Source organism: Bos mutus, chromosome 5 (assembly GCF_027580195.1).
Source record: "Bos mutus isolate GX-2022 chromosome 5, NWIPB_WYAK_1.1, whole genome shotgun sequence".
NCBI lineage: Eukaryota > Metazoa > Chordata > Mammalia > Artiodactyla > Bovidae > Bos > Bos mutus.
In genome coordinates this window covers 2,743,407-2,758,140 of record NC_091621.1, presented here as the reverse complement: position 1 = coordinate 2,758,140, position 14,734 = coordinate 2,743,407, and the positions used below count along the sequence as shown (strand labels likewise).

Sequence of the window (14,734 nt, the reverse complement as noted above, 5' to 3'; positions counted from 1 at the left end):
AGTCTTGCTGGAAGAACATCTCATAAGAGCTTGTAATTTATCCAGTAGATCAAACGAGTAGGGTGAGACAGGAAACAATGGTAGAGTGATATGCTCAAAGAACCCGAGCAAAGAGAGGAAAGGCAAAGAACCTGAAGAAGACAAATTCAAGATCCAACATATTTAAGCTGATGGATATACTTTGGTAAAGAATCTGCCTGCAATGCAGGAGACCTGGGTTTGATTCCTGGTTCGGAAAGGTCTCCTGGAGAAGGGAATGGCTACCTACTCCAGTATTCTTGCCTGGTGAATTCCATGGACAGAGGAGCCTGGTGGGCTACAAGTCCATGGGGTCACAAAGAGTTGGATATGACTGAGTGACAAACACATTCTACTTTGGTTAAGAATGCGGACCCTGGACTTGACTGAAACTGGTTTCAAATCCCTAGATCCCCACATTCTTACTAGCTGTGTGACTCTGTTTGGGCACTTTATTTAAACCCTCTGAGCCTCAGTTTCCTCAGTGACAGGCATATTATGCAGGGTAAATGCATTAACACAGAGGAAGGCTGTAACATGGCCTCTAGCATACAGTCCCTGCTCAATATGTTTGCTACTATCACCACGATTATTGCTTCTCCATTTCTCTATTGTCTTCCTAAGTCGGTGAGCCTAAAGGCAGACCAAGAGTGGTAATAAATCTACATCAATCAATGTTATGGTTAAGCAGAGAAACACTTGCTCCTCTAATGAGTTATGTTTCAGTTAATAGCCCTAGTGTCCCACCTGCTTTTTTTCTTTATTCCTCCAGCTGTTTCTTAAATTTGAAAAGGAAAAAAAAAAAAAACCTCCATGGAGACCTGCACGCTTTTAAAAATAATACAAAACAGAACGTCTGAGGTCAGGGTAAGCCAAGCCAAACAAATAAATCTTGCAGGATTGTGTTAACAAAACAAGGCTTAGTGGATCAGAGCGGGTAGAGTTCTGCCGGATTCAGCCCTGCAGAGAAATACCAAGCTCTGGTGAATTTCAAACACAAGGAGGTCAAATATGACGATCAAATGATGAAGCACTTCAGAGTTCAGCATCGATGCTTGGGCTGGAACCAGGAGAGCATTCTGTGCATGGTGGTCTCCAGGACCCATGAGGCATGTAAAGTCCTAGAAATTCAGACCCAAAGGGCCTTATAGATCATTTGTATAACCACTGTGGAGGGCAATTTGTCAATATCTATCAGAATTATAAATGTCCTGGGAGGCAGACTCTGAGATGAACATTAGCCCGTGAGAAGTTCATTAGGAAGAACTTTGGGGATCACCACCACTGGAAGGGAAGACAAGGCAAGGAGGCAGGACTGGGCAGAGAGAGCAGCTGGGCTGCACTGCCGTCTCAGCAGATGCTTCCACCAACTCCACAGGGAACTCTGAAGCTGGGGTGGCCCTTCAGAGTTGTCTCAAATTGGGATAAAGGAGCTAGGTCTTTACTCCCTGTGCCAGCCAAGGTCACAGGAGATGCGCCCTTGGGCAAGGCAGCCCTTTTCATCTGAGGGAGGCACAGAGTGAGGGCTGACAACTGAGGGCTGTCTTCTGGTATCAACTCCAGCAGCTGGGGGAAAGTCCTTCATTCTTCAAGGTGCATTATAGCAAGCACCACATGCAATACATTCATAACCACTTTTTCTATTCTAGATAGGAATCCTAGGCGTATACAAACAGATGCTTCAAATGACATAGGTTTAGCATTGTTTATAATAGTAAAGTTAAGGAAAATAAATGATGGTATATTCAAATAACAGCCCCTCAGCAACCATTAATGAGAATGAGGCAGCTCTGCACATACTTTCAAGGAATAAACTCTAAGATACACTGAACCACAGGGTACGTGTGGATGGACTGCACTGCTCACTTGTTGACTGCCGCTCAGCCCCACACCCATCCTATCCTCTCCTGCACTACGGGGGCTGAAAGCCTATCTCTACACTTCCCGGGTTCTTTTGACACACTGTGCTGTGCTTAGTCACTCAGTTGTGTCCGACTCTTTCAAACCCTATGGACTGTAGCCTGCCAGGCTTATCTGTCCATGGGGATTCTCCAGGCAAGAACACGGGAGTGGGTTACCATGCCCTTCTCCAGGGTTTCTTTCCAACCCAGAGATCGAACCCAGGTCTCCTGCACTGCAGGCAGATTCTTTACCATCTGAGCCACCAGGGAAGCCCTTTTGACATGTAATTCCAGCTAATTTCTACCAATTTCTTACCATTCAGGTAAGAGTTGAGGTTAGGCAAATGGTGGCAACAAAGCTTTGCCAACAGCAGGAGCGGTTAAAGCAGGTGGGTGGCAATTCCTCCAGCCTCAGGGGGATGCAGGCTCATGTTCCCACTGGCAATAGTGGCAGTTCTAGCCGAGGCAGTGATAACAGTGAATGTAGGACTGCTGCAACTCTGGGCAATAAGAGTTCCCCCTTTGACCCATTTGGAATCAAACTTCCATATTCAATACTCCTCTGAATACAGTTGTTTATGTTTTTTTCTGATCAACTACCATCTATGACTAACTATGATATCTATGACAACCTAGACAGCATATTAAAAAGCAGAGACTACTTTGCCAACAAACGTCCATCTAGTCAAAGTTAGAGTGTTTTCAGTATTCATGTATGGATGTGAGCATTGGACTATAAAGAAAGCTGAGCACTGAAGAACTGATGCTTTTAAACTGTGGTGTTGGACAGGACTCTTGAGAGTCCCTTGGACTGCAAGGAGATCCAAAAAGTCCATCCTAAAGGAAATCAGTCCTGAATATTTATTGGAAGGACTGATCCTGAAGCTCCGATACTTTGGCCACCTGATGTGAAGAACTGACTCACTGGAAAAAAACCTTGATGGTGGGAAAGATTGAAGGCAGGAGGAGAAGCGGATGACAGGGGATGAGATGGCTGGATGGCATCACCAACTCGATGGAGTTTGAGCAAGCTCCGGGAGTTGGTGATAGACAGGGAAGCCTGGTATGCTGTAGTCCATGGGGTCGCAAAGAGTTGGACATAACTGAGCAACTGAACTGAACAGAACCATCTATGAAAAGCAAAGGAAAACAAACACAAATGTGTATTTGATTACGGCATTTACAATTTCTCTGGAAAGCTGCCTAAGAAACAAGTTATAATGTTTAAATGAACTGGCCAATAACCAGTTAAATGATTAGCCAAAAGAGAAATAGATTGGTAAGGGCAGTAGGGTTAGAGGTAGATCTTTCACCAGATACCATTTTTTACCTTTTAAAATTTTGACTATTTAAACATATTACTTTTATGCAAAAAAATAAGAAAAAATAATGAAAGTTGTATCTGATTAGGTACATACATTTCCTGCGAAATATTTCCCAAATTAACCATCTAGTTTCTGCCGAAGCATGTCCAACACAGGGACTCCGTACCCACCAAAGGGATGTGGTCCATTCATCATTACTCGGCATTGCTGAACAATGTCTGTTTATACCAAGTTGAAGTCCATCTTTTTCTATGATTGTACCGTTAGCCTGAATTCTAATCCCAGTGAAACAATACAGGCTGGTGGTTCAGCACACGTGCAGATGAATCCTGGGTTCGAATTCCTCCATCACTCATTTCAAGCAGGATGTTTAACATTTCGAGCCTTAGTTTCTTCATCTGCCAAATAGGGAGAGCCCTCATACTCACCTCAAAGTGTTGGGGTAAGGCTGGAATAAGGTTATGCATACAAAAACATTTAACCAATACATCTGGTTATTGTTCTTGGTATCTGCAGCAAATGGCAGAAAAATGCAGTGGATAAGAGGACTCTGAATTTAGACTGTCTAGGTTCAAGAACAGGTTCCTGCCAATTACAAATCAGGCAACCTTGAGAAAGCACTCTTATTCCGCCTGAGCCTGTTTCTGTAAGACAGAGACAATGACAGTGCCCATCTCAACAGCAAAAAGCATTTATCCTTACCTTCTAAGTATTAATACTCAACATATGGTAGCTCTAACTCTTTTCAACCACTCATTCAGGTGGTGAATATTTGCAGAGTACAGTGAGTTCTACCAAAGGCTCTCTTCTCCGGACTAAGCATCTCCAGTTCCTTACACTGCTCTCCTTTGCTTCTCACTGCAGCCACTCTCTTCGTGAGGCATTTCAGGCTGCTACTATCCCCTCCCGGCGTGATGGTACAACTGGATCTCTCACTGGAGTCCGGCTAATACAATGAGAGTGTGTATGTGTGCTGTGTGTGTGTGCCATCACTTTACTGAATTCTAAATGCTGTACTTTGATAATGCACCCTGATAATGCATCAGGTTTTCAGAGATAACCATGGTTGTTGTTTCAATCACTACGTTTTGTCCAACTCTTTTGTCACCCCATGGACTATATATAGCCTCCAGGTTCCTCTGTCCATGGGATTTCCCAGGCAAGAATATTGGAGTGGGTTGTCATTTCCTTCTCCAGAGGATCTTCCCAACCCAGGGATAAAACCCACATCTTTTGCATTGGCTGGCAGATGCTTTACCACTGAGCCACCAGGGAAGCCCATAACTATAGTTACTGAGCTCTTAATAAACATGTCAGAAACTATGCCAAGCATATGACTTATACTGACTAATTCACTCCACACATTAACTCCAAGGATAGAAATTATTATCCTCATTTTTCATATGAAAAAGCTAATACTTAGTGATGCTATAAGTGGAAGGTCAGTTATTGTTAAAACATGATGGAGCTGAGACTCCATCTCCAGTATATCTTGCACTAGAGTCACAGTCCTAACTTCCACACCATACTTCTTCTCACAAATATTAAGAATTTGTTTAACTCAAATTTTAGGTCTTGTTTTCTCCTCATGAGATGTTAATAAGTTAAGTCTCCCCAGTCCTGCTCCTCTTCCGCTGAGCTTTTGAATAGGATCTTATATTGTATCCTTACTCAGTTGGATCATATCAAATTTAATCCACCATACTCTCTCCCATTAACTTCAAGTCATCAGCAAATGTAATTCGATAAATCACAGTTGAGAAGGAGATGTACAACACAGCCAAGGGCAGAGCTCTTTGGCAAAGTGTTAGATGTATTTCTCTCAAGGTGAATTACCATCAAGTAGTCATTTCCTCGTGGGGGTTATGTCCAACCTGCTGCTGCTGCTGCTAAGTCGCTTCAGTCGTGTTTGACTCTGTGTGACCCCATAGACAGCAGCCCACCAGGCTTCCCCGTCCCTGGGATTCTCCAGGCAAGAACACTGCAGTGGGTTGCCACTGCCTTCTCCAATGCATGAAAGTGAAAAGTGAAAGTAAAGACGCTCAATTGTGTCCGACTGTAGCGACCCCATGGACTGCAGCCTACCAGGCTCCTCCGTCCATGGGATTTTCCAGGCAAAAGTACTGGAGTGGGGTGCCAGCTACCAATCCACAAAACTGAATTAACTAACACCCAACCTCCACTTCTTTATCTCACTGACAATTATTTCTTGAAATATAACACAGCCTTTATGACAATATCTACAGTTAGGATCTACTCTAAGAAGGACTGCCCCAGAAAGAATGGTGGATGGTAGGCTGAAGTAGGTATGAAAAATATACACATGATGTATATACATGATGGTCTTGAATGCTTAAATTCTTTTAAGGGGGAAATTCCATCTTTGCTCCCAGCAGACAAAGTTGAGGAAATATAAAAAGAGGAGAAGATGAACAGGACTTCAACCAACAGCCTTCCCTAGGATCCATATGCATCTACCGAAGCCCATCTCAACTCCACTATCATGCAAGGACAGGACTCCAAAGGAGCCACGGGCATTCCTACGTAAATCAGAGGAGAAGGATCTTTACCTTCTCCTGCCTTTCTTTCCATCTGCTGGAGCAATGCACTGCCACTTAGGCTTTGGTACCTCTGTTAACACCGAGGAAAGACTATTATAATTTTGGTCTTTTTATTAAAGAAAAATGAAGTCCAAGGCTCTGCTCCACCAAGTACTAGCCAGCTAGTCTCAGAACTTTGAGTCTACTTGGTATTAATCCATTCATCAACCTCACTGCTGAGTCCCACAGAGGGGTGACTTGTACCTGTGGAGAAAGAGATCCTTTGCCTCAAATATAAACAGAAGAGAGCTTGACATGCCAGCCACCCTGGCTGGAACCTCTCAGGCCCTGCGAGGACACTGCTGAGAGGCCCTGCAGAGCCAGCAGGGCATTCTGGGTAATGGGATGCAACATGAGGCAGTTTCCCCCACTGGCCTCCCCAGGGTTTCTTGATTCCTGGCTCTGCAAAAGCTGAGGCAAACAGTTTTTGAACTGGGGGGAAGAGGGTGGAGAGAAGGGGCGGAGGCTTCCTTTAGGCCAACCACAACTAACTCATTTGCTCTGTCCAGCAAAACCCAGACAGTGCAATTATCTGGTTAATTTGGCCCTTACTTGGGAGACAGAATTCCAAAATGTGAGGCCAGCTCAGACTAAACAGTGGCTTCCATCCTAAGACTTCTCCTAAGTACTAAAGGATGCATATGAGATTCCTAGGGGGTTGCTTATGTGACCCACCCATCGATCCAGATGGGAAAAGACAAACAATTCAGACTCTAGGATGAGTTAAGGAAGACATATCTTCCAGGGAAAAATGCCCAAATGACTGCTAATTGGCCTCTTGGATAATTTGCCTTCTGATTGCCACAGAGGGAAATGACGAGAAATCAAGATGACTCTAAATTAGCCAACTTTTGCAGTGTGGCTGTAGCCTTCAGAGGTTGGCTGAGTGTCCCCAGGGTCCTGGGTGAGCTATTCTTAGGACAACTCTCTCTGATGCTCCTGCTTACAGATTTACACCCATAAGTTGGGCCAGAAGCAGCATTGAGATAAAGGGCAAAATTAAAACATGCTCCTGGGGTTTCATGAATGAAGTGAGACAGCTAGCAACTGAGCATTTACCAGATGGTTTATGGAAAACTCAGATTTTTGAGGGAAGATTAAAGAACAGCAATTTATCTCTGTTGGAAACTGACAAACAGATTGGAATCTGTGGAATCCATCAGTTAGTCATTCTGCAAATATTTGCTTCCACTCTAGTATGTGCCAGGCCCTGTGTTATTTAACAGAGTGAGATCCAAATAGTCATGGTCCCTACCCTCATGCAAATAATACCACATCTAAATATGTGGTTAAAAACTCAGATAAGGGCTAGAAAGGAAAAACTGGGGTGCTAGGTAAGGGAATAACCAGGTTTTCTGATTTAGATTGCGGTGGGAGGGCTCAAATAAAGAATGTCCGAGAAAAGAATTTTAAACTTAACACTTTTAAAGCTTTGATTTTTCAGAAAGATCAGCCTGGTTTTAGTACAAAAAATAAATTGGAAGTGGATGAAAATACGAAGTTAGGAGGCTATTGATTATGAAGACAGGATGAGAGCTGATGATGGTTCAGCCAAGGAATTGGCAATGGGAACAGAGAAGAATGGATAGACCAGAGGGATGTGGGCTGTGGCGTCTATAGCATGTGGTGAACAGGTATAATGGTGGAGGGAAAAGGAGGCAGCCAGGAGACTGTGCAGTTTCTAGCTAAGATGCCAGGTAGATGGTAGAGAGAGGATTTGGGAGGATGAATAGGTTAGGGTCAGGGGAAGAGTGTCCTCAATCATTCCACACCCCGAGCTTCCACTTTCCTCACCTCTGCTCACGCTGATTCAATCTCCTCACTCTTCCTGTTGCCATCATCACTTGTTGAAATCCTAGCCACTCTTTACAATCCATTTCAAATACCACCCCCTCGTTGAAGTCACTTGGACTCCTCCAAATAGCTGTGGCCTCTGCTGCCCACAGCACTAAGTTTGGATCTCTCTTTCCTGGATTCCACCTGCGTTGGGTTCTGTGAAGACTTACCCTGCCTCCCTTCCTAGACCACAAGTTATTTGGGATAGCGCCTCTGCTTCTCTATCCTTGTTCTGCACATGTGAGCTAGCTAGCATAGTAGATGTTTGACAAATGTTTGTCAAGTGAACAAAAATAACCCGTTCTTTGCCATGGAAGGAAAACCAGTAGACACTGGACTGACTTGAAAGCCACAGGATCAAATTGAAATTCAAGCTGTAGGTGTTTTAATATTAAGCCAACTCAAATTTGATGCTCAAAAAGCTTTCTGTTCCTCCAACACATCAAACTCAGAGTGCTGGAAAAGTCACATCCTTTGATTTTTCTATGGTGCTTTTCTGAGTTCATCTTACAGCAAGAGCCTTTTCCATCTTATTGCTTGCCTTTGATGATGAGGATGATGATAAATGGGTAACATCTACTAAGTGTTATTGTATGCCCTGTGCTGGTCTAAGTACTTTTCTTGGACTAACTCATTCGATCCTCTTGGCTACCCTATCAAGCTGATGCTCTACTCCAGTGGTAGATGAAGAAACTGAATTTTGGGGGGCTTAAGTATTGTTGAACTAATGTCACAAAGTTAGTTGGGACTGGAACCAAGAGTTGAGCTCCAGAGTCCATGCTCTCATGCGCTCTCCTAAGGCCAAGCACAGTGCTTGGCATTGAGTTGGTCCCCAGCAAGTCTTCAGTGAATGAAGGGGAGGAGTCCTAGATCTGGAGGCCACAAGTTCTGGGCCTAATTCTACCACTGACTTCCACTATAACCTTGGGTAAGTATGTGCTTTTTTTTCCCTATAAAATGAAGTGTGTGGATACTAGTGGTAATAACAAGAGCCAGTAGTCGAGATTCTAATCTCTTTTGAGGCGTTAAATAATTTAATCCCAAGGAAAATGAGACACAGACTCACTTGCCCAATACCTAGAAAATGAGGGAGTCAGGATTCAAACCCATTGTGCGCCCACACTGTGCTTCCAAAGAGACACCTCAGGGACCATGGTGGGGAACAGAGGGAGGTGGAACAGAATGGAGCAGACTTTTGGGCTCCCTATGCCCATTTCCATCAGAGAAGCTCTATGTGTCTCTATTTGTTAGAATGGGCCCTACTTGAGATTCCTCTTGAATCAAGGTTCTGCTGCTAAAACAGAAAGGTTGAAAACTATTGTACTAAATAATTCTGGAATTTAAGACATCTTCCAGGTATAAGCCAGGATTTTTCTGGTAATTCTTACTCATTATAGTTTCAGAAGATGGGGGCCAAGTATGCTTCTGGGAATGGCTCTGCCTATAGAAAAGATCATGGTGATAGCACTAAAGACTAGCTCCAACCTACCTGTTCCACTCGGATCTCAATCTCTCCATTCACCTTCTTTCCATGGAAATACTTGGCCCTGTGAAGGAGAGGAAGAAATCTACTGAGTAAGGATACCAATTGCTTCACTCTTTCCTCCCTTCTTCCAAAGGCCTTACCCCCCGAGGTGCATGTCCAGACACATTCCCCACTTTCTTGCTCTCTCCCACCCAGATGGATGATTTTCTCATTATTTATATGTATCACATGGGAAAGGGAAAGAGTACAGGATGTGAGGATTGGAGACTCAGGTTTCGGTTCTGCCAAGTCACTTTACATCTCTGTGTCTCCGCTTTATCCTCTATAAAAGGGAGATATTAACGTCTGCATAATATATTTCTAAACATTATTTTAAGGATCAAAAGGAATAAAGAATCCTACACAAATAAATAATGCAGAATTATTTTATTAGGTAGACCCTATATGACCTGTAAATGACTTATTATGTTGCTCTATCCATCCACTCCTTTATTTGTCCATCTCTCCAATGAAGCAGACCTCATCTGCCCCTTCGTCCATCCAACCACCCTTCTATCATCTTTCCTATACACCCCTGCTTCTGTCTTCCCATCAGCATTAAATGGCATCCCATCTGCCCATCACTCGAAGCAAAAACACAGACTTCATTCTTATCAGCTCCTTCTCTCTATCGCCATGGGTTCTACATACTAATTATTTCTCAAATCCATCCACTTGTCCATTTTCTCTAAAAGCACCCGAATCTTGACCTTAGTCATTTCTTTTCTCATATAAATTCTCTCTTCATGCTCTACTTTTGTATCACAGCATTTACTATAATTCGTTATAGTTAGTAACTGGGTTCACGCCTGTTTCCCACTGAATTATAACACAATTCCTCCAGGCTAGGAACAATCCATCTTACTCATCATTCTATTTCCAACATGTACCAGAGTACTTGATACACAGTACGAGCTCAATTAACATACGCTGAATGAATAAATGATTGAAGAGATAGATGAAGGAAAAAAGATACTTTTTGAGTACTTACTCTGTACCCAAAAACCGTGCTATCATCTTAACCTACAGCCCTTCTCATTTAACACTTAAAACCACCACCATGAGGTGGGTATTATTATTTCCATTCCATAAATAAGGAAACTGAAACCCAGAGAGATGAAATACTTTGCCTAAGTGGCTTGAATCCTGGACTTTCACTGCCAGATCAATGCTTTTTCTCAGCCCTGAAAAACATGACCAAATGTTGGGGTGCTCTTGGGTTTAGATGACCTCCCACAAAGCAGAAGTAATACAAGTTTACATTGGCTCTTTTTGGTTGTTGGTCTGATGAAACCAAGAGCTCTTAGTGACTTGCTGTAACCTGAGCACTGTGCTGAACATATCCATAGACCTTCTCTGGGGCACAGACAGCTATTTGCTCCCAATCCCAATTCTCCTCTTTGCCCACAGAGACAACTTTTACAGACTGGCACCAAGAAATGTATCAATATATCCCAGCTTTCCATTCAGCTAGGTATGACCACAAGTTATTCAGTCGTCAGTCGTGTCTGACTCTTTGTGACCCCATGGACTGCAGCAGACAGGCTTCCCTGTCCTTCACCATCCCCCAGAACTTGCTCAAACTCATGTTCATTGAGTTGGTGATGCCATCCAACCATCTCGTCCTCTGCCATCCCCTTCTCCTCTCACCTTCAAGCCTTCAATCTTTCCCAGCATTAGGGTCTTTTTAAATGAGTAAGCATTCACATCAGGTGGCCAAAGGATTGGAGTTTCAGCTTCAGCATCAGTCCTTCCAGTGAATATTCAGGGTTGATTTCCTTTAGATTTGCTCTCCTTGCAGTCCAAGGGACTCTCAAGAGTCTTCTCCAGCACCACAGCTCGAAAGCACCAGTTCTTCGGTGCTCAGCCTTCTTTATGGTATGACCACACGCTTGAGCTCTCATCAGTAGTGTTATATCCAAGAACCTTCTTCTTAGTTTCTTTTCTATTCTTTTCTCTGGAACATTGATGTTCCCATCTCTTTTCAACCTTCCACTTGTGAAAGAATCCTTCTGCAAATTCTCTGACCAGTTGCAGTCTGTCTGCTCCTGAAGTCTATCTACATTTAGCCAACTCCAGTGGAATTCACCTCTCTTCAAGACTGCCTGAATCTCAGACTGACAGCTCTAATATTAATGCCACTTCTTCTTATGGCGATGATTGGCTCAGACGTCAAGTGGATAGAACTTTATGGGAACAGGAGTTGTTAGTGTGACTTTAAAAAGCAAGATTTTGTTTTTTTCTCCCAGGATGGTCTTCTAAAAAATGTGTGTTCGACCAGCCTCATGCAAAGGGAACCTTTTCACATTATTTGTGAATTTTATCACGAATAAAGGTAATGTTGGCAAACTCCAGACACTGGGATAAGCTCACCTCTAATATTTGTACAGCATGGGGCAAAAGAACAAATGGAAGTCTATGTATCATATGCCTAACATTTAAAATTGATAAAGGTGGCAATCATTTAAATAAAACATGCCCGTCTCTTCCTTCCTTGAACAATACAATTTCATAATGACCTGGAAGGGTCAGAATTTGAACTTCTCAGGACTCTTAGAGATCCACCCAGAACACAGTGGCCTGGAGGTTGACAGCTCTTGGTTCCCATCGTCCTTCCTAATTCTCCTCCCAGCCTTCTCTCTGTCCTGCATCCCTGGGGCTTCCTATGCATGCTTGTGGATAACTCAGCCCATGCGGCCAAACTTTATCTCCTTGCCCACCCATCAACAGTCCCCATGCCATGTATGGGCAGGATACATCAGGGAACTTACCTACACAGGCCCTGGAATTAGGCCTGGGTCCTCATGGGCAGGGAATTCTATAGGTTGGATAACCACTGCATGATCAAAGGGTATAACTTTCAGGGTCCTCCTTTGTTGTAAGGAGTATAGCTAGTAAAGGACTAAGTAGGACTGAGGGCAGGGGTCCCTGCTGCTTGGGTTTACAAGAAGTACTGGATGATCCTGGGACCTCAGGATGGTAGCCGAATGGTAATGAATGAAATCACTGGTATACTAGATAAAGCATGGATCTCAAATCACAGAGGCTCGGGCAAAATCTTAGCTCTATGACTCACTCACTGCATGTTCTAAGACAAGGTACTTAATCCCTCCAGGTCATAGTTTCCTCCAGGTCACTTGTTAAGGGGTGATAACATCTGCCAGCCAAGGTGTGGTGAGAAATTCACTTGATCCTGTATTCAAAGGACAGTAAGTAGAGAGTGTGGACTCAGGGCCAGAACACCTGGATGCAATCCCAGCGCCACCCCTCACTCTTTTTTTTTTCTGAAACCCTGAAAAACTCCCTCAACCTGCATGTGCCTCAGTTTCCACATCTGGGAAATGGGGATAATCACAGTAACTATCCCACGGGGTATTGCGAGGATTAAATGTGACACAACGTACAAAGCACTTTAGAGTAAGCTCCAGAGTATACAGCCCAGGGCCTAAAGCAGAATCAGTGACAACAAAGAACTACCAAGTGTTTACACTGCGGCTGAGGGTGCTGTGTGCGGGGACCCACAAACATCATCTTACCCTCTTGGGGGTTATAGAACGGAATTACAGTCCGCCTCACTTTGATCCGCCCCCTCAGTGAGATGAGAGATTGGTGATGATAATCAATAGGCGATGTTGATACAGAAGGCTTGTGGGTCCTTCGCATCCCTCCTCCTGTTGTACTGACCCCAGAGATCAAGCGGGAGGGCTGGGAGCAGCTCCCACAGGTTCAGTCACACAGAGCCTCTAAGCAAGCAGCAATGGTGAGTTAGATCTTGTGCTCCAAGAGTTTCAGGATTCAGTCTAGACCCTCTAGGCTCCTTCATGATCTAGACCCTGTTGACCTATGACCCATTTCTTCTCTGGTTTTCTGCCCACCTTTTGGACACGCTCAACTTTCTGCAATTCCTGTGCTTTTATGAGTCTGAGCCTGTGCAGTTCTCTCCTTCTCTGCTTGGTTACCTCTTTCTCATGTCCCAAGATCCCTGACCACTGTTTCCTTGAAAGCACCCTCCCAATAAGACTGGGTTAGGTGTCCCTCCTCTGGGTCCCCACGGGGTGCTATACTTAACCACCATACGACACATATCATTCTTGTTCGAATTACACATCCCCTGTCCCCATACACCTGGTCTAGGAGCTCCTGGAAACCCGAAACCGTGTCTCAAAGCTCACTGCATCTCTCGTATCCGGCACAACGTGCCAGGGCACAGGCACATGTTTAAGGAATGCTTGCTGACTGGGTAAATGAATGTTTCCTGGGATAGCCCAAGGTGCAGCTCGTGCTCCAGATGCTCTGCTGCCATCTACTGATACAATGGTGTAACACAACACAAATCCCCACCCATTACCACGTGGAGTCAGTCCCCTTTTAGCATCCCACAGGCACAGGATTCTAACTCTTAGCTCGGAACCCAGAGCACGCAGCACTACACCACCACCACCCAAACAGCTCTGGCCTCCACTGGCCTCACCTTCTCGGGAGAAACACTTGTTTTGCCCATCTCTGGAATGTTTACCGCTGGGCCTGCCAGACGGACTCAGGCTGCAGCTGAGGGTCAGGCGGTCCATCCCCCCGCCTGGCCGGGAGTCAGAAGTCTGTCTCCTGACAGGCCACACAGACTGCTGCCTCCTTGCCTGGGGCTCATTCAGGCTTGAGCTGCCTCTGAACAGTTCCGTCTGGCAGAGGAAGGGGTAGGGCTGGTCTGGAATTCTAGATGCCTTGGGGGCTGGGGTTGCTGCCGGTGTAATTGCCCGGCTGTCTGACCTCAGGTAGAATGGATGACCCCACTGTGCCTGAGGGCTCTGTCTCCCTAAACGCAGACCTCTTCCAAAGGCCCTAATATGTTTATTCTCATAATGAGTTTTCTGAGTCCGCAGGCCAGTCAGTCAAGGCCTTGGCCTTGGGAGGAGGTGGGGGAAGCTCTTGATTCTACAAAGCTTCCACCTCTGTGGGTGGTCTCATATTTTACTGCCACATCAGAGGCACCAGGAAGGAGAATATTATAAAACCAGTGCCGCCTGGGGTGGGAAATCCCTAGTTTGGGGAGGCGGGATGTGGTGTGTGTGAGAGAGATTTATGGGGAGCGATACTGAGTTCTTTCATGGCTGCAGCAGCAGCAGAAGGAAGAGGAGAATTAGCACAAACAGGATCCACCTGTGCACAAGCAGCGCCCTTCTAATAAATCCGTCTGGGATGTAAAGTCGGTGTGGCTCGGCCCTGGCGGTGCCCTTCCAGGGATGAGGGGTCAGGAAACTTCTCAGGCACACTGGAGCCTATTGGGGGAGTAGTGGGGGGGGACAGCGAAGGCAGGATCTGGCCCTAGAAACTGATTTTCACATTTCTGATGAAACATGTCAGTCGCTGATTTTTGGCCTGGACAGAAACTGGGGGAGATGGATGACGGATCACATAGGAGAACCCTGAAGGTGGACACACTCAAGGTTTTCCAGTTAGCAAGATAAAGAGGCTAACATGATAGGTTGGATGGATGGAGGTGTGACAAAAACAGGGCCTTTGAACATGGAGTTC

At 44.9% G+C, this 14,734-nt stretch overlaps 1 protein-coding gene across 1 annotated transcript in view; it reads right to left on the bottom strand.

Moving 5' to 3' along the window:
- The window catches only part of SYN3 (synapsin III), a 499,918-nt gene that overhangs the window by 436,246 nt on the left and 48,938 nt on the right, over positions 1 to 14,734 (bottom strand). The window contains exon 3 of the mRNA XM_070370203.1: positions 9,170 to 9,227. Coding sequence (XP_070226304.1) covers positions 9,170 to 9,227 — 58 coding nt within the window. The remainder of the gene's footprint in view (positions 1 to 9,169; positions 9,228 to 14,734) is intronic.